Raw genomic sequence first — 24150 nt, forward strand, 5'->3', positions numbered from 1 at the left:
CATACATGTGGGGGGGGGGGGGGGGCCGCCATGATGATGTTCGTGTTAGTGTTCGTGTTGTTACTGTGACTGCGCGCACACACTGTGGGCACGTTCGGAAATAGCGCACTGAGCGCACTGTGCAATGCAAACTAATAGGCGAGTGTGCTCCGGTGCGGTATTTCCGAACACGCCCTGTGACACACCCACCACCAGTGGATACGTTCCATTTCCAAATCCTCGAGGCGTGTATTTTAGAACATAATCATTAGTAAGTAAGTACATTTTATTTATAGAGCACCTTTCAAGTAAAAATACATCATAAAATAAAGTGCTGACGAAATAAACACGTTTTTAGCAAGTTCTTAAAACCGTCGACAGACTCTGCATTCTTTAGCACAACGGGCAGGGCATTCCACAAAGTGGGGGCAACCACTGCAAATGCACGGTCACCCTTTGTTTTGAGTCTAGTTGCTGGAATAGACAGAAGGCCTTTATCAGAGGACCTGAGAGAACGTGTATTTGGCTTTGAATGCAGTAGTTCAGAGATGTAAAGTGGAGCCAGTCCGTGTAATGCCTTATATGTTATTAAGAGAATTTTGAAATTGATCCTGGATTTGACTGGCAACCAATGGAGTGCAGCAAGCACGGGAGTAATGTGAGATCTGCGGTGTGTGTTTGTGAGAATCCTGGCAGCTGTTTCTGTATTAGTTGAAGTTTATGGATTGAGGAGGAACTGAGGGTGGTGTAGAGTCCATTACAATAGTCGAGGCGGGAGGAGATGAAAGCATGGATGATTTTTCTTGGGGAGTGAGGACTGGTTTGATTTTTGAGATGTTACGAAGGTGAAAGAAACAGGACTGGGTGACCTTCTTAACATGGGATTCCAGGTTCATGCGGTTGTCGAAGAGGACACCCAGATTTCTAGCGGAATGGTTTATGTTGGATGCCAGAGGGCCTATAGGGAGAGCCGTACGGTGTTGGAGATGCTTTCAGGGCCTATGATTAAGATCTCTGTTTTGTTGGAATTTAGCTGAAGGAAGTTTTGGGCCATCCAATTATTGATTGCTGTGAGACAATCACTCACTCATTACGCACGCATAACCATAATATGTCTATTGTCAAAACCTATTTTTAAAGTTGAAAGGTTTAATAAAAGGAAAGGATAATTATGCTGCTCCCCCACTCGCCCTGCATGAACATGCTACAGCCAGCCAATCACAAACGTCCCTTCCCGCTCCGAGTGTCTAATAGCTGCTTTCAGGTTCAGCTCATCAACTGGGCGTGTGCGATGTTGAGACACGACTGTGACAGATTGAGATTCACAGGCTAACCTCTCTCTCTCTCTAAAGAAAATAAAAAATAAAATCGATTCTATACAAATCTATAGTTATCGCCAGTGGCGTGCACAGACATTTAGAGGGGCAGGTGCTCAAGTGAAAAAAGGGCACATTGTGCAGCGCGTGGAACCGGCCGGTTGCCTTAATAGTGTGAGATTTATAGATTTTGGGGCCTAAATATAATATATTAGAAGCTTTTTTATCAAGAATTGATCAATGTCACCATGGTCCACATGCTGTACAGTGTACACTGTACAAAAAACAAAAACAAAAGGGCACATTGCTGTCCAGAGGGAAAAGGGCAGGGGGCTCTAGCACCCCCTAGTGTCTATCTGTGCATGCCACTGGTTATCGCATTATCGTGCCTCTAATGTTGGAAATACAGTACATTATAATGATATCACTTTTGGCATATTCTCTGTTTTTGTGTCTCATTTTCTGTGAGTCACTCTGTATTGCATTATACAACTAAATAGCAAATTGTAATTAACCCATGTTGGGCGGGAACCCCTTTTGGTGTTAGCATTATGTTATGCTTTAGCTATTGAAAAATAGCAGATCTACAAGCTCATAGCGCGGCACCGAGTGCCGAGTGAACTTGTAGGTCTGCTATTTTTGAAAAATCGACTGACATAGAAACATAGCTTTTTCAGAAAACTGTCAGGATTTAGAAGACATTTTTAGAATCTGATCTCAGGTCAAAATGGGTTAAAACAAAGTGCAACTAATGACTTATTCATTGCAGTGTGTCTGCGTGTTGTACTTACTCTCCTCCCCGCAGACACAAACGCCACAGTTCAGGAGCAGATGCCTGTGGGAGAGCTGGCTCATCATACTGGCTGCTTCAAAGAACGACTGTTTGAAGAGAGAAGAAAATTAAACCCATTTTACGACTGAGACCAGATTCTACAAAATGTCTACAAAATCAGTGGTTCCCAAGGACCCCCAAATTGACACTAATTAGCCCGCGAATCATTTCTACACACTCAGAGTTACAGACCCATAATGGTCCATTTGGTTCCAAACTATAATTTAGCTGGGGACCCCTTGGAACTCCTGGGGGTCCCCGGACCCCACTTTGGGAAAGATGATTCCTGAAGAAGATCCTAGTGATCGAAACGTTGAATTAATAAATGTTGCGGACTCTATTTTTTCCTCTTGTACTGCCTTTTGTCCAGCACCTGGGCTAGAGTGGAGGTGCATGCTCTATTATCCTTGACATAGAAACATGGGGTTTTCAGAAAACTGTCAGGATTTAGAAGACATTTGTAGAATCGTCCTCATGGTCTAAATGGGTTCAGACATGCAGACAGGACATCAGCCATATTACGGAACAAATAATTAGGGACCCTATTCTTAACTCATCTCCCTCGCGCCATGATGTCACTTCTGACACGGAATGAAAGGGAAATTGAGCAATTGATTTAATCGCAGCCCACTTATTCACTCAATTAATCAATCAATCAATCCATTTTCCAGTGGGGTTTCCATTTTTTATGTATTGCAACGTGGTAAACGGTCATGTAGCACATTGGTTCTCAAAGTGGGGTCCGGGGACCCCTCTAGGGGTACTTGAGGGAGTTCCAGGGGGTCCCTGGCTAAATTAGAGATAGTTATGAACCAATTGGTTCACTCCATTAACCAGAGTTAAATTAACAGTGATTTTACAATATAAATTGCGGTCCCAGAGATAGAAATGCCACTAAATGGGGGTCCGTAGCCTAATGCATGTCAAACCTTGCAGGTCCTTGAAATGAAAATGGTTGAAAATCACTGCAAGAGCCGTAAAAATCCTCTCTTATCTGGGTCATGTTATGCTTTAGCTGTTGAAAAATAGCAGATCTACAAGCTCATAGCGCGCCACCGAGTGGCGCGCTATGAGCTTGTAGGTCTGCTATTTTTGAAAAATCGTGAAAATGTGGCACAAATCTTTGAACATAATTGTTTCAGAGCGAACGTTTTTAACTCAAATCTTTGATTCTGGGGGGGTCCCTGGGTTCCGTCGACATGAACAGAGTTTGAGAACCACTGATGTAGCCTATATATATATATATCCCACCTCAGAATAGTTACGATGAGCCTTGTCCAGGATCTTCACGATGACGTCCATCTGGTGGACCTCTCCGTAGTCTCCCCGCTCCTGCCGTACACCGCGGAATATCTTGGTGAACGTGCCCTGGCCAAGACTCTCGTTCTACAGGAAACAAACAAGACTATCGTTATCCCGTCTTTTAATTCCGTCCTTTAAATTAGTAAAACCCAGCGCCCAGGAGGACGAAGTTTTATCCAAAAGACGAAGATCATTGATATCAAAACCACAGCATCGCTCCACAGCCTGGGGCGGGCCTGTTGCGCAACATTTGATGTTGCGCCATAGTGGGACGTCATCGAAAATGTTCCCCCCCCTGTTTAGCCGACGAGAACGAAAATCTTAAAACGTTAATAACTCACGATCTAAATCATCCCGTCCAATTCTAAGAAAAGAAAAGTCTAAGATTAAGTAAAAGATTATGTGTTAGACGGTCGCGTTAGATTTAATCATACCTTTGTTGTCGATCGGCTCTAGAGTGTTTTGGCTACATTTAGCTGCTACATCCACATCCGGGATGACATCCGATCCGTCGCTAAAAGTGCTCCGCTGCTATAAATCGCTGGGCGCTATGATTAGTGGTTTCCAAACCTTTATGGCCGTGCACCCCCCGTTACCTCCCAACCTAGCTGATGCACCCCCCGGTACCTCCCGACCTAGCTGACGCACCCCCGTTACCTCCCAACCTAGCTGATGCACCCCCTGTTACCTCCTGACCTAGCTGACGCACCCCCTGTTACCTCCCGACCTAGCTGATGCACCCCCTGTTACCTCCTGACCTAGCTGACGCACCCCCTGTTACCTCCCGACCTAGCTGATGCACCCCCTGTTACCTCCTGACCTAGCTGATGCACCCCCTGTTACCTCCCGACCTAGCTGATGCACCCCCTGTTACCTCCTGACCTAGCTGACGCACCCCCTGTTACCTCCCGACCTAGCTGATGCACCCCCTGTTACCTCCTGACCTAGCTGACGCACCCCCTGTTACCTCCCGACCTAGCTGATGCACCCCCTGTTACCTCCTGACCTAGCTGACGCACCCCCTGTTACCTCCCGACCTAGCTGATGCACCCCCTGTTACCTCCTGACCTAGCTGACGCACCCCCTGTTACCTCCCGACCTAGCTGATGCACCCCCTGTTACCTCCCGACCTAGCTGACGCACCCCCTGTTACCTCCTGACCTAGCTGATGCACCCCCTGTTACCTCCCGACCTAGCTGACGCACCCGTTACCTCCCGACCTAGCTGACGCACCCCCTGTTACCTCCCGACCTAGCTGATGCACCCCCTGTTACCTCCTGACCTAGCTGACGCACCCCCTGTTACCTCCCGACCTAGCTGATGCACCCCCTGTTACCTCCCGACCTAGCTGACGCACCCCCTGTTACCTCCTGACCTAGCTGATGCACCCCCTGTTACCTCCCGACCTAGCTGACGCACCCGTTACCTCCCGACCTAGCTGACGCACCCCCTGTTACCTCCCGACCTAGCTGACGCACCCCCTGTTACCTCCCGACCTAGCTGACGCACCCCCTGTTACCTCCCGACCTAGCTGACGCACCCCCTGTTACCTCCTGACCTAGCTGACGCACCCCCTGTTACCTCCTGACCTAGCTGACGCACCCCCTGTTACCTCCCGACCTAGCTGACGCACCCCCTGTTACCTCCCGACCTAGCTGACGCACCCCCTGTTACCTCCCGACCTAGCTGACGCACCCCTGTTACCTCCCGACCTAGCTGACGCACCCCCTGTTACCTCCCGACCTAGCTGACGCACCCCCTGTTACCTCCTGACCTAGCTGATGCACCCCCTGTTACCTCCCGACCTAGCTGACGCACCCCCTGTTACCTCCCGACCTAGCTGACGCACCCCCTGTTACCTCCCGACCTAGCTGACGCACCCCCTGTTACCTCCCGACCTAGCTGACGCACCCCCTGTTACCTCCCGACCTAGCTGACGCACCCCCTGGTACCTCCTGACGTAGCTGACGCACCCCCTGTTACCTCCCGACCTAGCTGACGCACCCCCTGGTACCTCCTGACGTAGCTGACGCACCCCCTGTTACCTCCCGACCTAGCTGACGCACCCCCTGGTACCTCCCGACCTAGCTGACGCACCCCCTGTTACCTCCCGACCTAGCTGACGCACCCCCTGGTACCTCCCGACCTAGCTGACGCACCCCCTGGTACCTCCCGACCTAGCTGACGCACCCCCTGTTACCTCCCGACCTAGCTGACGCACCCCCTGGTACCTCCCGACCTAGCTGACGCACCCCCTGGTACCTCCCGACCTAGCTGACGCACCCCCTGGTACCTCCCGACCTAGCTGACGCACCCCCTGGTACCTCCCGACCTAGCTGACGCACCCCCTGTTACCTCCTGACCTAGCTAACGCACCCCCTGGTACCTCCCGACCTAGCTGACGCACCCCCTGTTACCTCCTGACCTAGCTGACGCACCCCCTGGTACCTCCCGACCTAGCTGACGCACCCCCTGTTACCTCCTGACCTAGCTGACGCACCCCCTGGTACCTCCCGACCTAGCTGACGCACCCCCTGTTACCTCCTGACCTAGCTGACGCACCCCCTGGTACCTCCCGACCTAGCTAACGCACCCCCTGTTACCTCCCAACCTAGCTGACACACCCCCTGTTACCTCCCGACCTAGCTGACGCACCCCCCCCCACATGAAAATATAAGTTGCATAAGCTATATAGAGACACATATTTCCTATTTATCCACATATATGCACATATATGAACCTGAATATGGCATATTACCCAGGGGGCAAAGGGGGTTGACCTGCATTTGTCATAACATACAAAGTTGTCCACCAGAAATAATATCTATGACCCCATAGGATCACAACCTATATGGACAACTCGGTCAATTTTGTTGCGAAAGTCCAATATGGCCGCCCCCAATATTAGCCCCTATTAGTTATAATGGGGGGTGAATAGGGCAACATTTTAAACTGAGAGATATTTCCACGAAACTTCTCAGATTGATCAATGATATGAATACGAACATCTTTTGTATTGCAAGTTTCCATGAAATCCAATATGGCCGCCACAATATGGCCGCCACAATATTAGCACCAAGAAAATAGGTTTTGGCTCTAACTTCTGAACCAGATGAGCTATAAATGCAAACTTGGTGTCTATTTCATGGTTTCTGACCATGTGAGACTCAATGGAATACCTATTTTTATTATTGGGTGTGTCTGGACCCTTATTCTGCATATTTACAAGATGGTGGCTACCCGAAATAGTGCTTTACCATGATTTCTACCATGATTGTTGACTGTTTTGGCAAACACAAGCAATATTAATCCATTGGCTAAGATGCATGGCACAGAAGGAACATATTTACTTGAGCTTGCATATTGTCAAAATGGCTGCAAACATGAAAAAGAAAATTTCCTGTCAGATCCTATTACCCAGGGGGGCAAACTACCCCTTTTTGGATACCTGCATTTGCCATAACATCAAAGGTTGTCCACCAGATATCTATGACCCAATAGAATCACAACCTATATGGACACACCAGTCAATTTCTTTGCTAGAAATCCAATATGGCCACCACAATATTAGCCCCCATTAGCCTATAATGCGGGTGAATAGGGCAACATTTTTAACTGAGGGATATTTCCACGAAACTTCACAGGTTGATCAATGATACGAATACCATAATGGTTTGTATTGGAAGTTTCCATGATATCCAATATGGCCACCACAATACTAGCACCCAGAAAATAGGTTTGGCTCTAAATTCTGAACCAGATGAGCTAATACAAACTCATGGTTTCTAACCACGAGAGATATATAAATATTTTAGCCATAATTTCCCTCTATTAAGTATTATTGTTCTGGGGTGTTTCTTTGCAGAAAGACATCCACTGAGTATGGATGGTCTCTCAGTGATGGTCCCCTGTCCATCTAGAGCCAGCCTGGCCTATGCCAGAAAATCTGTTCATGTGCCAGGGACTGGAGACAAGATGCAGCAGGAGCTTCACTCCATTCCTGACTGGGGATGCATCACCATTATCTTGGACTCTGGCTGGCATCCTGTCATAAAAGGACGCGATGAGAGAGATCAATGTCCCTGGACAGCCAAACTTGCCAGGGATCTGCCACAGGTCCTCACGATTGACTGTGTGAAAGGCCTTGGTGAGGTCGACAAACACCATATAGAGACCCTTCTGCTCTCTGCACTTTTCTTGCAGCTGGCAAATGGAAAAGATCATGTTACAGGTACCTCTGCCTCCGTGGTAACCACATTGGGATCCAGGGACAACATTCTCAGCATGGCTGATTAGCCGGTTGAGGATGATTCTTGCTAAGATCTTTCCTGTGATGTTCAGGACTCAGGAGGGCTATACCATGATGGTTATCGCAGTATGCCCTGTCCCTTTTCCTCTTGTAAACATGCACTATGGATGCGTCCTTGAAGTCTTGAGGGACTTCCCCCAATCCAGATTACCTGGTACAGGTGCCATGCCTCCATTCTTGTAGATGTCTGCGGGCAACCCATCACCTCCTGGTGCCTTTCCAGAAGTGGTTTGTTGGAGTGCTTTCACTGTCTCTGCACTGGTCAGCCAGATGAATACAAGACAACTCACCCCGGTGCCTGCCCGTTTTTCCTCCCGGAATTTTCCCCAGTGAGGGGGATAACTTTGTAATATGCTCAAAAAATAAAAAAATAAAAAAAGTTTTTTTTTTTTTTTTTTTTACTCTGTCTTGAGGAGACACTGTGGAGGCACTGGGGGGACAGTGGGGACACTGTGGAGGCACTGGGGGTCCATTGGGGAGGCACTGTGGGGACACTGGGGAGGCTCTGTGGAGGCACTGGCGGGACACTGGCACTGGGGAGACACTGGGGAGGTACTGGGGAGGCACTGGGGAGGCACTGGGGGGGCACTGGGGGGACACTGGGCAGACAGAGTTGGGACAGAGTGCCCCTCCCCCATGGCGCTCGAAGCCGCCGCTTCGTCGGCCTGTAGGAAGAACCGGGCCTGCTCGTCAGATAATACCCACATAGCCTACAACAACTTCTGTGAACAGACTTCACTGTAGTAGCTTTTCATAAATATATTTGTACTTAGGCTGTCTGCTGTCGTGAATGTTTATAGTTAGAGAAACACACAAAATCTGCTCTCCCACCGACGTCATGTGTCCGTTTATCTCCAGCCGTACAGACTCCATTTGACGCGTCTTATCTACTTTAATACCCACATAGCCTACAACAACTTCTGTGAACAGACTTCACTGTAGTAGCTTTTCATAAATATATTTGTACTTAGGCTGTCTGCTGTCGTAATTCAAAGTCCAGCCGTCTGCTGTCCAGCCTCTCCCACCCCTCACTGGGGAAAATTCCGGGAGGAAAACGGAAAAGGGGTGAGTTGTCTTGTTACCAGCCAGATCAGCTTTGATTGGCAGCTGGGGTATCGTGGCAATATCCTCTTCGGAAATTGAGGACTCTCTGTTTAAGACCTCACTGAAGTGCTCTTCCCAGTGTGCTAGGATGTCACTCTTGTCAGTGAGCAGGACACTTGTCAGAGGAGCGGACTGGAGTTGAGCCAGTGGTTTTGGGCCCATAAAGAGCACACAGAATGATGCATGCATCTGAGACATTCCCAGTCAGGAATGGAGTGAAGCTCCTGCTGCATCTTGTCTCCAGTCCCTGGCACATGAACAGATTTTCTGGCAGCCTTTGATACAGCTACATGATATTGTCTTGTTCATTGACATAGGCCAGGCTGGCTCTGTAGATGGACAGGGGACTGCATTCCCGTCACTGAGAGACCATCCAGACTCAGTGAAGGAAGGGATGTCCGGCTTGGCGATGCACGTCCCTGCCAGGGATGATTGTCAACATAAACAGAGGAAATGCCAAAAAACAGTAGAACAAAACCAAAATACAGCCAGAAGGATGTCTTTCTGCAAAGAAACACCCCAGAACAATAATATCTTTCGTGGTTACAATTTAGGCATTTAGCAGACGCTCTTAATTGGTTAGAAACCACGAGTTTGTATTTCTAGCTCATCTGGTTCAGAATTTAGAGCCAAACCTATTTGCTGGGTGCTAGTATTGTGGTGGCCATATTAGATATCATGGAAACTTCCAATACAAACAATTATGGTATTCATATCATTGATCAACCTGTGAAGTTTTGTGGAAATATCCCTCAGTTAAAAATGTTGCCCTATTCACCCGCATTATAGGCTAATGGGGGCTAATATTGTGGTGGCCATATTGGATTTCCAGCAAAGAAATTGACCGGTGTGTCCACATAGGTTGTGAATCTATTGGGTCATAGATATTTCTGGTGGATAACCTTTGATGTTATGGCAAATGCAGGTATCCAAAAAAGGAATGGTTTGCCCCCCTGGGTAATAGGATCTGACAGGAAATGTAATGTCTTTTCTTTTTCATGTTTGCAGCCATTTTGACAAAATGCAAGCTCAAGAAAATATGTTCCTTCTGTGCCATGAATCTTAGCCAATGGATTAATATTGCTTGTGTTTGCCAAAACAGTCAACAATCATGGTAGAAATCATGGTAAAGCACTATTTCGGGTAGCCACCATCTTGTAAATATGCACAATAAGGGTCCAGACACACCCAATAATGAAAATAGATATTCCATTGAGTCTCATGGTCAGAAACCATGAAATAGACACCAAGTTTGCATTTCTAGCTTATCTGGTTCAGAAGTTAGAGCCAAAACCTATTTTTTTGGTGCTAATAATGTGGCGGCCATATTGTGGCGGCCATATTGGATTTCATGGAAACTTGCAATACAACATTTTTTCGTATTCATATCATTGATCAACCTGAGAAGTTTCGTGGAAATATCTCTCAGTTTAAAATTTTGCCCTATTCACCCGCCATTATAACTAATAGGGGCTAATATTGGGGGCGGCCATATTGGACTTTCGCAACAAAATTGACCGAGTTGTCCATATAGGTTGTGATCCTATGGGGTCATAGATATTATTTCTGGTGGACAACTTTGTATGTTATGACAAATGCAGGTTTCCTAAAAAAAGGGTGGTTTGCCCCCTGGGTATATACTGCAGCATAGGCTATATTCTGCATATACCTGCCATATATTGGCATGGTAAATGGTGCATTTATATAGCGCCTTTATCCAAGGCGCTTTACATAGATTGTGCATTACATTCACCCATTCACACACACATTCATACACCGATTGCAGCGGAAGCCATGCAAGGTACCAAACAACACATCGGGAGCAATTTGGGGTTCAGTGTCTTGCCCAAGGACACTTCGACATGTAGACAGGAGGAGCCGGGATTCGAACCGCCGACCCATGGATCATTGGACGACCTGCTCTACCTCCTCAGCCACAGCCGCCCGGCATAATATGTTAATATCTTTTTAAATAAAACCATAGCACCACCACAGTTTTGGAACCACTGAGAATGGATTAAATAACTCCGGGCAATCGGAGTGTTAACAGTTTTATATGTTTAATTTGTCACTTAATGTGGCCCATACTGTAGGCTAACATCGGGATAGATATAGTATTTATTTCAGCTGTTGCAATTCAAACACGACCCGGTTTAATTACTTCAGTCTACATTAGTATTAAAATGGTATTGCCTTTTTTATGTCCAATGTATTTGTATTTAGTTCAAAAAGTTAACATAACTATATAACTAAATGCATTTGAAATTAAATAAAAAGGTTACTTTTCAGGATTCCAATTTAAAAATAGCAAAAACAATATTCCCGGATTTCAATTCAAATATAGCAAAAATAGCTGATCTACAAGCTCAAAACGCGTCGCAGCGCGACGCGTTTTGAGCTTGTAGATCGGCTAATATATGCAATGTGGCCCTCTGGAGTGAGTGTGGAAATATAGACAGTGGCCCTCTCCATCGTCAAAGTTGCCCACCCCTGATCTAAGGCATTCATAGAAGAAGAGAAATCAGGTTTTACATGCATAGAATTTCAACTGTCGAATTTTGAACTCTTGTTCAAAATTGGTGACTTTATTCAGAGGTTCCAGAGTAAAGAGCGGCCAATGCGGCCATGTCTTTATTCAGAGGTTCCAGAGTAAAGAGCGGCCATGTCTTTATTCAGAGGTTCCAGAGTAAAGAGCGGCCATGTCTTTATTCAGAGGTTCCAGAGTAAAGAGCGGCCATGTCTTTATTCAGAGGTTCCAGAGTAAAGAGCGGCCATGTCTTTATTCAGAGGTTCCAGAGTAAAGAGCGGCCATGTCTTTATTCAGAGGTTCCAGAGTAAAAGCGGCCATGTCTTTCCGCCACCCCAGAGCTTCTATTTTGAAGGAATCCCGGCACTGATTGTGTTAACCTTTAGAGACTAGACTGAAGTCTACAGACAGACGGACGGACTGGAGGGAGAACCAAACGCCCCAATGATGAGAAACTAAGTGGATGAGCTGATTATACTGTAGTACAGTAAGTACACTAGACCAGATCCCACTGAGCATTGGAGATGAATGAGGGAGTTAGAGGCCCATGAAGGGGCCGTGTGTGTGTGTGTGTGTGTGTGTGTGTGTGTGTGTGTGTGTGTGTGTGTGTGTGTGTGTGTGTGTGTGTGTGTGTGTGTGTGTGCGCGTGCGTGTGCGCGCGCGCGCGTGCGTGTGCGCGCGCGCGTGTGCGTGCGCGCGCGTGCGCCGATCACATCATTTACCTCAAAATTGTACTTAAGTAGGGTGCAAAGTACTTGGTATACTTTGCACCCCTGATGTACAGCCACTGTCATCCAAGCCAGACATATCCATAAGCAATACGTCTTCATCCATAAAGCCCCATACGTCGCTCCCCGGGGCGGTTGCTCGTATCTGGCTTCCTCCTGTCAGACACCAGCCAGCTACTTAAAGTCTAACCCGACCCATTTCACGACATCACGAGCTCTCTCTGAAAGACCTCCAATAGAACTCCATAACAAAGTTACAGAAAGTCGTGATGTTCTTGCTTCAACTACATCAACTGATTGGTTCAGGTCGTGATCGCTCTGATCGCACGCACGCACGCACGCACGCACGCACGCACGCACGCACGCACGCACGCACGCACGCACGCACGCACGCTTATTCAATTATTGTCTGGGCCTAACCCCCACTGTCTCTCCTCTCCACTCAGGCCTGGGCTACACATCACCTATATGGATATTTTTCAAAACGCACATTTTCCAGATCCATATAGGTGTAGCCCAGGCCTCAGACCTGCAGCAGGTTCCCCAATGGACCCACAGCTAAGACCCGGCCTCTCCCACTTAGACACTCCCACTTGGACACTTTCCAGCCGGGCTCATTCATTCCAATGTAAATAATATGGGTTTTACACATTAAATACTGGTTCATTTTTGGAACCAGACCTTCAAAATCTCTTCCAAATCCGTCAACAAGGCCTGCCATATGCACTGGAAAAATATGTGCGTGGCATTTCTTTTTTAATCCATTCTGGACGGGAACCCTGGTGTTTTAGTTATTAGTATTAGCTTTTTCCATTCTGTTGCTTTTGGCACGGCATCTCCAGGTCCCTTTTGGTAATGTATTAATATTGATATTATTTGATTGATTGCACCAAGTAATTCAATAGCCTTTTGTGGGGAAAGTTAGTCATAAAAACCGTTAAAACTTGTTCATTCTGTGATGTCCTTCTTTATGTTGAGGCCTCCATTTTTGAGCCACTTGTTACTTTTTTGTTTGGAGGCCATAACAACCAAGACTATAACCACTAAAGGTTCTCTCCTCCTCGGGTATGGGCATCAGTGCCCATACCCGAGGCGGGGTTGGCAAAAGGGCCTTTCTGTGTGGAGTTTGCATGTTCTCCCCGTGTCCCCTAGGGTAGGTACCCTCACATGTTCTCCCCGTGTCCCCTAGGGTAGGTACCTCCACATGTTCTCCCTGTGTCCCCTAGGGTAGGTACCCTCACATGTTCTCCCTGTGTCCCCTAGGGTAGGTACCCTCACATGTTCTCCCCGTGTCCCCTAGGGTAGGTACCCTCACATGTTCTCCCCGTGTCCCCTAGGGTAGGTACCCTCACATGTTCTCCCCGTGTCCCCTAGGGTAGCTACCCTCACATGTTCTCCCCGTGTCCCCTAGGGTAGGTACCCTCACATGTTCTCCCTGTGTCCCCTAGGGTAGGTATCCTCACATGTTCTCCCCGTGTCCCCTAGGGTAGCTACCCTCACATGTTCTCCCGTGTCCCCTAGGGTAGGTACCTCCACATGTTCTCCCTGTGTCCCCTAGGGTAGGTACCCTCACATGTTCTCCCTGTGTCCCCTAGGGTAGGTACCCTCACATGTTCTCCCCGTGTCCCCTAGGGTAGGTACCCTCACATGTTCTCCCCGTGTCCCCTAGGGTAGGTACCCTCACATGTTCTCCCCGTGTCCCCTAGGGTAGCTACCCTCACATGTTCTCCCCGTGTCCCCTAGGGTAGGTACCCTCACATGTTCTCCCTGTGTCCCCTAGGGTAGGTATCCTCACATGTTCTCCCCGTGTCCCCTAGGGTAGCTACCCTCACATGTTCTCCCGTGTCCCCTAGGGTAGGTACCCTCACATGTTCTCCCCGTGTCCCCTAGGGTAGGTACCTCCACATGTTCTCCCTGTGTCCCCTAGGGTAGGTACCCTCACATGTTCTCCCCGTGTCCCCTAGGGTAGGTACCTCCACATGTTCTCCCTGTGTCCCCTAGGGTAGGTACCCTCACATGTTCTCCCTGTGTCCCCTAGGGTAGGTACCCTCACATGTTCTCCCCGTGTCCCCTAGGGTAGGTACCCTCACATGTTCTCCCTGTGTCCCCTAGGGTAGGTACCCTCACATGTTCTCTCTGTGTCCCCTAGGGTAGGTACCCTCACATGTTCTCCCTGTGTCCCCTAGGGTAGGTACCCTCACAAAAATCATGCAGTAATCCTCGTCTCTAAACTATCTCCCCCTGGCCAGCCGGGGCGCCTGATGGAGGGGAAAGGAACTGGTCGGAATGACATGTTCCTTCCACGCGTTACCTCCGGGCAGAGAAATGCATAGAAGCAAGCATGAGGTCAGTCCGCTGCCCCCCCCCCCTTTTTAGGTTGGCAGAGTAAGTGTAGCGCCCAGGATTACATTAGATAATTGACACTGGGATAAAACAATTATTAAAAGGAAAAAAGAAGGGTGTCTTACGATGACGAGGTCTTCTTTGCGGATCTTGTGAAAGACCATCTGGCTGATGTTGTGTTTGTGTTGGGAAGGGGACAGGGGGACCACCTCGGACCCTCGGCTGTTCCGACACACTAGCAGGTTGGATTTATCTACAGAAAGAAGAGGGAAATAAGGTTCAAAACCACTAATAATAATAATTTCCCTGTAACAACATATTTTGAGATGGGGGGTCTGCGGCCAAATACATTAGCCTGGCTAATAAGCCAGACCGAATCAGCCGGTCTGGAGAGGCAGACCATTTCCTACACCAGAGAACTGGTGTGGCCAATCGGGACACGGTATGCAATATGGGCGGGCTTTGGTACAGTGACGTTCAATGCTTGAGACCTTTGACTGACAGTAGCTCTGACCAATTGCGTTAAAGAGAAAATGTTTGAACCCGCCCCCCGGGAAAATAGATCCATACACAGCATCTCCAGACTCAAATACCACACGACAGTGTGATTTGAGTCTGGCTTATTAGCCAGGCTACAAATACATATCATTTTGGTGGGTCCTTGATATGAAAAACTTTGAGAAGCACTGACATAGAAACAGAGGTTTTTCAGAAAACTGTCATGATTTATAGATGACATTTGTGGAATCAGTTCTCAGGTCTAAATGGGTTAACCCATTCTGGGTAGGAACCCTTGTTGGTGTTTTAAGCATTACGTTACACTTTAGCTATTGAAAAATAGCAGACCTACAAGCTCGTAGCGCGGCACTTGGTGCCGCGCTACGAGCTTGTAGATCTGCTATTATCTGCTATTTTTGAAAAACCCGTGAAAATGTGGCTCAAATCTTTGAATATATATTCTTTCAGAGTCAAAGTTTTTAACTCAAATCTTTGCTTCTAGGGGGGGGGGGGTCCCTGAAACAACATATTTTCAGATGGGGGTCGGCGGCCAAATACATATAATTTTTGGGGCTCCTTGACATGAAATATTGAGCCACCACTGACATAGAAACACGAGGTTTTTCAGAAAACTGTCAGGATTTAGAAGACATTTTTTTAATTTCGACGTCGGGTCTGAATGGGTATAAAAGTATAACGTGTGTACCCGGAGTATAGAGCGTCGCAGTCCCGCCCCCTACCAGGGCCCAGTCCCGCCCCCTACCAGGGCCCAGTCCCGCCCCCTACCAGGGCCCAGTCCCGCCCCCTACCAGGGACCAGGAAATTACTCTCCGTTCATTTTCCTCATAGACATTTCAAAAAGTATTTATTTAAAGACCTTTTAAGTGTCGTACAAAGCCAACTCTTGTCGTGACAAATCATGACAACAAACACAATTTTTTGGGCCGAACAAAGAATTAGAAAGAAGAAAAAAAACGGCAGGTTACAACACTTTTTTTTTTTTTTTTTCTTCTTTGTAATTATTTGTTTGGTCCAAAATATTGTGTTTATTGTCATGATTTGTCACGACTCGAGTTGGCTTTGTCCGCGGCGTAACCGTCTTTAAATACTTTCTGAAATGTCTATGGGAAAAATGCATTGGGAATCATTTCCTGGGCCTGGTGTCGTCATGACAGGGGGCGGGACTGGGCCTGGCGTCGTCATGACAGGGGGCGGGACTGGGCCTGGCGTCGTCATGACAGGGGGCGGGACTGGGCCTGGCGTCGTCATGACAGGGGGCGGGACTGCGACGCTCTATAGCGTGTGTATACCTGTGGCGCTCAGCGGGCAGCGTGTGTATACCTGTGGCGCTCGGCGGGCAGCGTGTGTATACCTGTGGCGCTGGGCGGGCAGCGTGTGTATACCTGTGGCGCTCGGCGGGCAGCACTTGGTGAACTGGAAGGTGTGTCCGTCGGAGCGCAGCGCCTCCTTCTGGTAGCGGTGCAGCAGGTCCTTCAGCGAGCCGAAGCTCTTCTTGGCTCCGCTCAGGATGTATTCTCCAGACTCGCTCTGGACGATCAGACAGTGTTTGTACTCTAACGTTGTCTCGTGCTGAAAATGGATTATTTGGGTGTTTTAAGCATTACGTTATACTTGGTAGCTATTGAAAAATAGCAGATCTACAAGCTCATAGCGCGGCACCGAGTGCCGCGCTACGAGCTTGTAGGTCTGCTATTTTTTGAAAAATCGTGAAAATGTGGTGCAAATCTCTGAAGAGCCAAAGTTTGTAACTCATATCTTTGCTTCTGGGGTGTCCCGACATATTTTCAGACGGGTCCGCGGCCAATTACATATAATTTTGGGGGTCCTTGACATGCCGCGCTACGAGCTTTGTAGAGCTGCTATTTTTCAATAGCTAAAGTATAACATAATGCAGTAAATGTATTCTTACTAGTCTTTCTTGGCTGACTGACTGCTACACTTTCTTTGAAAACCATAGTCTCTTGGCTCCCTCCGGTGGTCAGATTGACACACTGCAGGCTGTGGCATTGAATGAATGAGAGAGTGAGGCTGCACGGCATGTAAAATGTGACACTTTGAATATGGAAGCATTAAAGAAACACGCTCTGCAATTTTGTCAAAATGTGAGTTTCCTGTGAGCTTGTAGATCTGCTATTGTTCAAATCAAATCAAACTTTATTTATAAAGCACATTTAAAACAATCGAAATTGACCAAAGTGCTGTACAGGGTGAGACAAAAACATCAACAATTTATACCACAACAACAAAAACAAAAACATCAGTAATTAATGCCACAATAACGCAAGTGCAATAAAACAAAACAAACATTAGGTGCAATTAAAAGCCAAAGAATAAAAATGTGAGGTTCGTTTTGTGAGCTTCCAGGAGCAGCTTGTCTGTTGACCTCAGTGCCCTTTGTGGGGTGTAAGGGACGAGAAGTTCCGTTAAATAAGAGGGGGCTAGGCCGTGCAGGGATTTATAAGTAAACAAAATAATCTTAAAATCTATTCTAAAAATGACAGGGAGCCAGTGAAGTTCAGCTAAAACTGGTGTTATATGTTCTTGTTTTTTTGTGCCGGTGAGGAGGCGAGCAGCAGCATTTTGCATTGTTGAATCTATCTATCTATCTATCTATCTATCTATCTATCCATAAATGCACTGTGTGTGTGTGTGTGTGTGTGTGTGTGTGTGTGTGTGTGTGTGTGTGTGTGTGTGTGTGTGTGTGTGTGTGTGTGTGTGTGTGTGTGTGTGTGTGTGTGTGTGTGTGTGTGTGTGTGTGTGTCGACAGACGTACACACAGACCTTACCCCGACCACAAAGGACATGAAGTATTTGTTGTAGTCCCTGGGGCTGCGGCGGAGGATGTACAGGCCTTGTTGACTGCCAGCCTGACGGAGCTTAGCGATGGTGAACTCCATCCTGTTGGTGAAACAGAGAAACAGACAGTCAGGTGTGTGTGTGTTCGCGGTTGGGGAAGTGGTCGTTGCTGTATGTTTCTGTTAACACCCTTAGCGCCAGCCAGCACCATAACCCGCGGCACCACCGCGGGTTATAATAATTATACCCTTTGATAGCCAAACCCGCGGCGCGGCGGAGTTATCGCTTCATATCAAAATCGACCGGCAGAAGCCAAACACATACGTCTACTGCTGCGCTGGTTGCTAGGCAACCTTCAAGTGTCCCTCCAGGCACCAGGCGAAATGCGCAAAATGCACCCCATTGGAATCCACTCATTATGATTTCTTTCCTTGCCTTTTTTCTCTGAAAAATCCTTCTTTTTGTCTAATCCGTCCGGCGTTCAGATGCAACGATCCTTCCTTGTGAGCTTGTAGATCACCTATTTTCAATTAATTGTGGAAAAACTTCACCTACTGAGGTGAAAGTGGATAATATGGGTGATATAACTCAATGGTGTGTGCGTGTGCGTGTGCGTGTGTGTGTGTGTGTGCGTGCGTGCGCCGACATACGAAATGGGTCCATGGCAGTAGCTCTGGATGGCCTCCAGCAGTCTAGGGGGCGCCACCTCTTTACACAGGTAGTGCTGGGCATCAGCAACCAATCTGTAGTACCCATCGACCAATGACACGAAGGACAGAGCCTCTGACAGCGAGTGAAACTGCACTTCCTGTATGGTCGGCGAGAAGGGTTGGAAACAGACGGGGGGCGGGGGGAATACAGAAAAATTAATAACCGGCTGGTACCATTTGCTCTGGATTAAGAGCGTCTGCTAAATGCCTAAATTGTAACGTGTCGATGTTGATCGGCTAGTTTAACTATTCAAAAACGTCTTTCAAAATAGTAAAAAAAAGGCATAGAAGTTTAGGGATAATGTTTAGCATGGACGGTAATATAGAGCCCATATACTGTAGTGTATACAGTATATATCACAACAGATATGATAAACTATGATAAACAAAAATAAAGTAAAGCATAATAAACAGAATAGATTTGGGGATATAATGTCTCAGTCTAATATAGACGTACCAGAGTCTGGTTGTCCTGTCTGGTCAGGGTCACGATGCGACTCTCCACAGAGGTGCTGGACTGTTTGATGCTGATGTCAATCACGTCAGGGAAGTCACAGTAAACCTGGAGCTCCTGCAGACAGGACAGGACAGGACAGGACAGGACAGGACAGGACAGGACAGGACAGGACAGGACAGGACAGGACAGGACAGGACAGGACAGGACGCATTTACTTAAAGGGCCACTTCACCACTTTTCAACATCTCTTCATATAATTGGTGCTCACTAATGTTCATGATAAAACACCACAATTTGTTCCCTTCAGTCTGTGTCTCATAGGAGGGCTTTGGGCAGTTCGGACACCCGTCCACCAGTGACATCATCATTAGGCAGATTTTTTTTTAAACAAGATTTGTTTTAAAATATATTTAGATTGTTATTATCGTGAGAACGATGGCTTCAACTTTTGCATTGCAACTTTTCAGGAAAAGAAAGCCTGCCGTTTCTATTAGCTTGGATTCACCATCGATGATGTCACTGGTGGACGGGTTCTTAAGGCTCAAGGTTCCTCAGACCCAGACAGAGTTGGGCAAGACAGCTTTTTCTGTCAATGGCCCAACTTCGTGGAATGAACTCCAAAACTCTTTCAAACTGAGCTCCCTGCCATCCTTCGGTCAGTTCAAAGGAATGCCCCAGAACATTTTTCACCGTGATTCAATTATATTATACTTTAGCTATTGAAAAATAGCAGATCTACAAGCTCGTAGCGCGGCACCGAGTGCCGCGCTACGAGCTTGTAGGTCTGCTATTTTTTTTTAAATCGTGAAAATGTGGTGCTAATCTCTGAAGAGCCAAAGTTTGTAACTCATAACTTTGCTTCTGGGGTGTCCCGACATATTTTCAGATGGGGGTCGGTCGGCGGCCGATTACATATAATTTTGGGGGTCCTTGACATGAAAATGTTTGAGAACGACTGACATAGAAACGTAGGTTTTTCAGAAAACAATTCAAGACATTTTGTAGAATCGCCCTCAGGTCTAAATGGGTTAAAACCCGTTCCGGACGGGGACCCATTTTGGTGTTTAAAGCATAAATTATTGAGTGCCGCGCTACGAGCTTTGTAGATCTGCTATTTTTCAATAGCTAAAGTATAACATTTTTCACGCTTCAATTGATCTATTTTACTGATGGTTGTGCTGTATAAAGTTCCTTTGTAATTTATCCTGATTTATAATGTTGTTTGATGTATTGTTTTTTGTGTATTGTAAACCTTGGCTACATTGAAAATGAGGGCTTGCCCTCAACTGTATTCAGAGTATAAATAAAAGGTGGTGATGATATAGTGCATACATGGGCCTGGGGGCCACATGCGGCCCCCACCTTCGCTTAATGCGGCCCGCATGTTAATATCAGAATACTGATATAGTATTGATTTCAGCTGTTACAATATTCCAAACCCGCTTTAATTACTTCACGACTAGTATTAAATGACTAGTACTTAATGACTAGTATTAAAATGTTTATTGTCTCTTTGTGTCCAATGAAGTCATGTTAACAGTTCATAAAGTTAACATAACTATAACTAAATGCATTTGAAATTCAATGAAAATGTTACTTTTCAAGATTCCAATTCAAAAATAGCAAAAAAAAAATATTCAGGTTTTCAATTCAAATATAGCAAAAATAGCTGATCTACAAGCTCAAAACGTGTCTTGAGCTTGCAGATCGGCTATTTTTGCTACGGCAGTAATATGCACTGTGGGACTCTGGAGTGAGTGTGGAAATATATTGGCCCTCGCCATCGTCAAAGTTGCCCACCCCTGATATAGCGCCTTTATCCAAGCCGCTTTACATAGATTGTGCATTACATTCACCCATACACACACACACACACACACACACACACACACACACACACACACACACACACACACACACACACACACACACACACACACACACACACACACACACACACACACACACACACACACACATTCATACACCTTTACATAGATTGTGCATTACATTCACCCATTCACACACACACACACACACATTCATACACCTTTACATAGATTGTGCATTACATTCACCCATTCACACACTATGCAGGAAATCTATGGAAAATACAGGATCAACCTCAAACTATTTGCAAAAGAACCAAACTCCGCTGATTTTGTATCTTCAATATATCCTGAACAACAGAAACAAAAGTTGCCTGGAATTGTCTGAGGGGAAAGTTTTGAAAATGGATATGGCCACCATTGACATCCAAAATAAGGCAAATATTTTCTAGATTTGACATGTCTAGAATGGGCTAAAGTAACCTTTACTTTCTTCTAGTCCTATCACCTCTTCTGCTTCCTCCGCCTCCTCCTCTGCCTTCTTCGCCCACTGGACGCCTTCGTTTCCCGCGATGACGATGGTGACGTCCCGCCCCGACAGGTCCGCCACGCGGAAGCGCTCGGAGCAGACGGAGGGCACCAGCGCCTCCAGGCTCATCAGGTACTTCAGCTTGAGGCTGCGCACCGTGGCCTGGCACTCGCTGACACCGCGCACCGACGTAGTAGCCTGGCACTCGCTGACGCCGCGCACCGCCGTAGTAGCCTGGCACTCGCTGAACTGCCGGATGAACTTCCTGAAGCGGTGGCGAATTCGCTTCCGGGTCAAGATGTTGTACTCTTGGATGCGATCTCGCATTCTCCTGGGCAGGAAGGACTTGTAGCTGGAAAAATAGAGAGATAAGGTGGCAGTGGTGTTTGCGCACGCACACTAGCTCCCTTGGAGGAGCGAGTTACGGCCGGGTCTTTTTGCAGGGTCGTTACGGTACGTTCTCCTACCTGGTATCATTGTAGACGTCCACGGGCGACTGGCCGTTCTCCATGGCCAACCTCATCATGTCCAGCACGGCCATGCCCAGACATTCCTCCTGGGCCTCGTGGCTCACTGGGACGTTCACCCTGCCGTTCACCAAGTCACTGCGCCACTGCAAAACATGCACCAAGTCACTGCGCCACTGCAAAACATTCACCAAGTTACCAGACTATAGATTATAGTCTGGTAACGCCAGGTTTTGAACCACTGCTCTCAACTCACCTGTAGAAACAGATAGGCCATGGTGCAGTCATCCAGCATGGGGCTCAACTCACCTGTAGAAACAGATAGGCCATGGTGCAGTCATCCAGCATGGGGCTCAACTCACCTGTAGAAACAGATAGGCCATGGTGCAGTCATCCAGCATGGGGCTCAACTCACCTGTAGAAACAGATAGGCCATGGTGCAGTCATCCAGCATGGGGCTCAACTCACCTGTAGAAACAGATAGGCCATGGTGCAGTCATCCAGCATGGGGCTCAACTCACCTGTAGAAACAGATAGGCCATGGTGCAGTCATCCAGCATGGGGCTCAACTCACCTGTAGAAACAGATAGGCCATGGTGCAGTCATCCAGCACGGGGCTCAACTCACCTGTAGAAACAGATAGGCCATGGTGCAGTCATCCAGCATGGGGCTCAACTCACCTGTAGAAACAGATAGGCCATGGTGCAGTCATCCAGCATGGGGCTCAACTCACCTGTAGAAACAGATAGGCCATGGTGCAGTCATCCAGCATGGGGCTCAACTCACCTGTAGAAACAGATAGGCCATGGTGCAGTCATCCAGCATGGGGCTCAACTCACCTGTAGAAACAGATAGGCCATGGTGCAGTCATCCAGCATGGGGCTCAACTCACCTGTAGAAACAGATAGGCCATGGTGCAGTCATCCAGCACGGGGCTCAACTCACCTGTAGAAACAGATAGGCCATGGTGCAGTCATCCAGCACGGGGCTCAACTCACCTGTAGAAACAGATAGGCCATGGTGCAGTCATCCAGCATGGGGCTCAACTCACCTGTAGAAACAGATAGGCCATGGTGCAGTCATCCAGCATGGGGCTCAACTCACCTGTAGAAACAGATAGGCCATGGTGCAGTCATCCAGCATGGGGCTCAACTCACCTGTAGAAACAGATAGGCCATGGTGCAGTCATCCAGCATGGGGCTCAACTCACCTGTAGAAACAGATAGGCCATGGTGCAGTCATCCAGCATGGGGCTCAACTCACCTGTAGAAACAGATAGGCCATGGTGCAGTCATCCAGCACGGGGCTCAACTCACCTGTAGAAACAGATAGGCCATGGTGCAGTCATCCAGCATGGGGCTCAACTCACCTGTAGAAACAGATAGGCCATGGTGCAGTCATCCAGCATGGGGCTCAACTCACCTGTAGAAACAGATAGGCCATGGTGCAGTCATCCAGCACGGGGCTCAACTCACCTGTAGAAACAGATAGGCCATGGTGCAGTCATCCAGCATGGGGCTCAACTCACCTGTAGAAACAGATAGGCCATGGTGCAGTCATCCAGCATGGGGCTCAACTCACCTGTAGAAACAGATAGGCCATGGTGCAGTCATCCAGCATGGGGCTCAACTCACCTGTAGAAACAGATAGGCCATGGTGCAGTCATCCAGCATGGGGCTCAACTCACCTGTAGAAACAGATAGGCCATGGTGCAGTCATCCAGCATGGGGCTCAACTCACCTGTAGAAACAGATAGGCCATGGTGCAGTCATCCAGCACGGGGCTCAACTCACCTGTAGAAACAGATAGGCCATGGTGCAGTCATCCAGCACGGGGCTCAACTCACCTGTAGAAACAGATAGGCCATGGTGCAGTCATCCAGCATGGGGCTCAACTCACCTGTAGAAACAGATAGGCCATGGTGCAGTCATCCAGCATGGGGCTCAACTCACCTGTAGAAACAGATAGGCCATGGTGCAGTCATCCAGCATGGGGCTCAACTCACCTGTAGAAACAGATAGGCCATGGTGCAGTCATCCAGCATGGGGCTCAACTCACCTGTAGAAACAGATAGGCCATGGTGCAGTCATCCAGCATGGGGCTCAACTCACCTGTAGAAACAGATAGGCCATGGTGCAGTCATCCAGCACGGGGCTCTCCATGCCCTTAGACGCACCACAGCGATGGGCAGAGGAGGAACTCCCGCTGTTGTACCAGCCAGTGAAATGGTACCTAGTGAGACGAAGAAAACCACAGACTCTGAATGAGAGGCCGAAAGGAAATAAAGAAAACTAAATGATTTTGAGAGTAAAAAGACGTTTTAAGTTGCCCATTAATAAAAACCTGGAATGCATCTTTGTCACCTTAGCTTTTAAAGGACCACTTCACCACTTTTCAACCTAT

At 47.6% G+C, this 24150-nt stretch overlaps 1 protein-coding gene across 3 annotated transcripts in view; it reads right to left on the minus strand.

The window, feature by feature from the left end:
- The window catches only part of LOC306939173 (tyrosine-protein kinase JAK2-like), a 65439-nt gene that overhangs the window by 26135 nt on the left and 15154 nt on the right, over positions 1-24150 (minus strand). The window contains exons 4-13 of one of the 3 annotated variants that reach the window (XM_079523698.1): positions 23859-23979; positions 21748-21893; positions 21260-21632; positions 18923-19036; positions 18406-18563; positions 17746-17857; positions 16342-16528; positions 14566-14693; positions 3379-3513; positions 2087-2174 (exon numbers count right to left, since the gene is read on the minus strand). In XM_079523698.1, coding sequence (XP_079379824.1) covers positions 2087-2174; positions 3379-3513; positions 14566-14693; positions 16342-16528; positions 17746-17857; positions 18406-18563; positions 18923-19036; positions 21260-21632; positions 21748-21893; positions 23859-23979 — 1562 coding nt within the window. Of the gene's footprint in view, positions 1-2086; positions 2175-3378; positions 3514-14565; positions 14694-16341; positions 16529-17745; positions 17858-18405; positions 18564-18922; positions 19037-21259; positions 21633-21747; positions 21894-22003; positions 22032-22321; positions 22360-23858; positions 23980-24150 lie in introns of those variants that run through there. The other 2 variants (XM_079523699.1, XM_079523700.1) reach the window with 2 other exon arrangements.

This window comes from Electrona antarctica (assembly GCF_951216825.1).
Source record: "Electrona antarctica genome assembly, chromosome: 16".
Classification (NCBI taxonomy): Eukaryota; Metazoa; Chordata; class Actinopteri; order Myctophiformes; family Myctophidae; genus Electrona; species Electrona antarctica.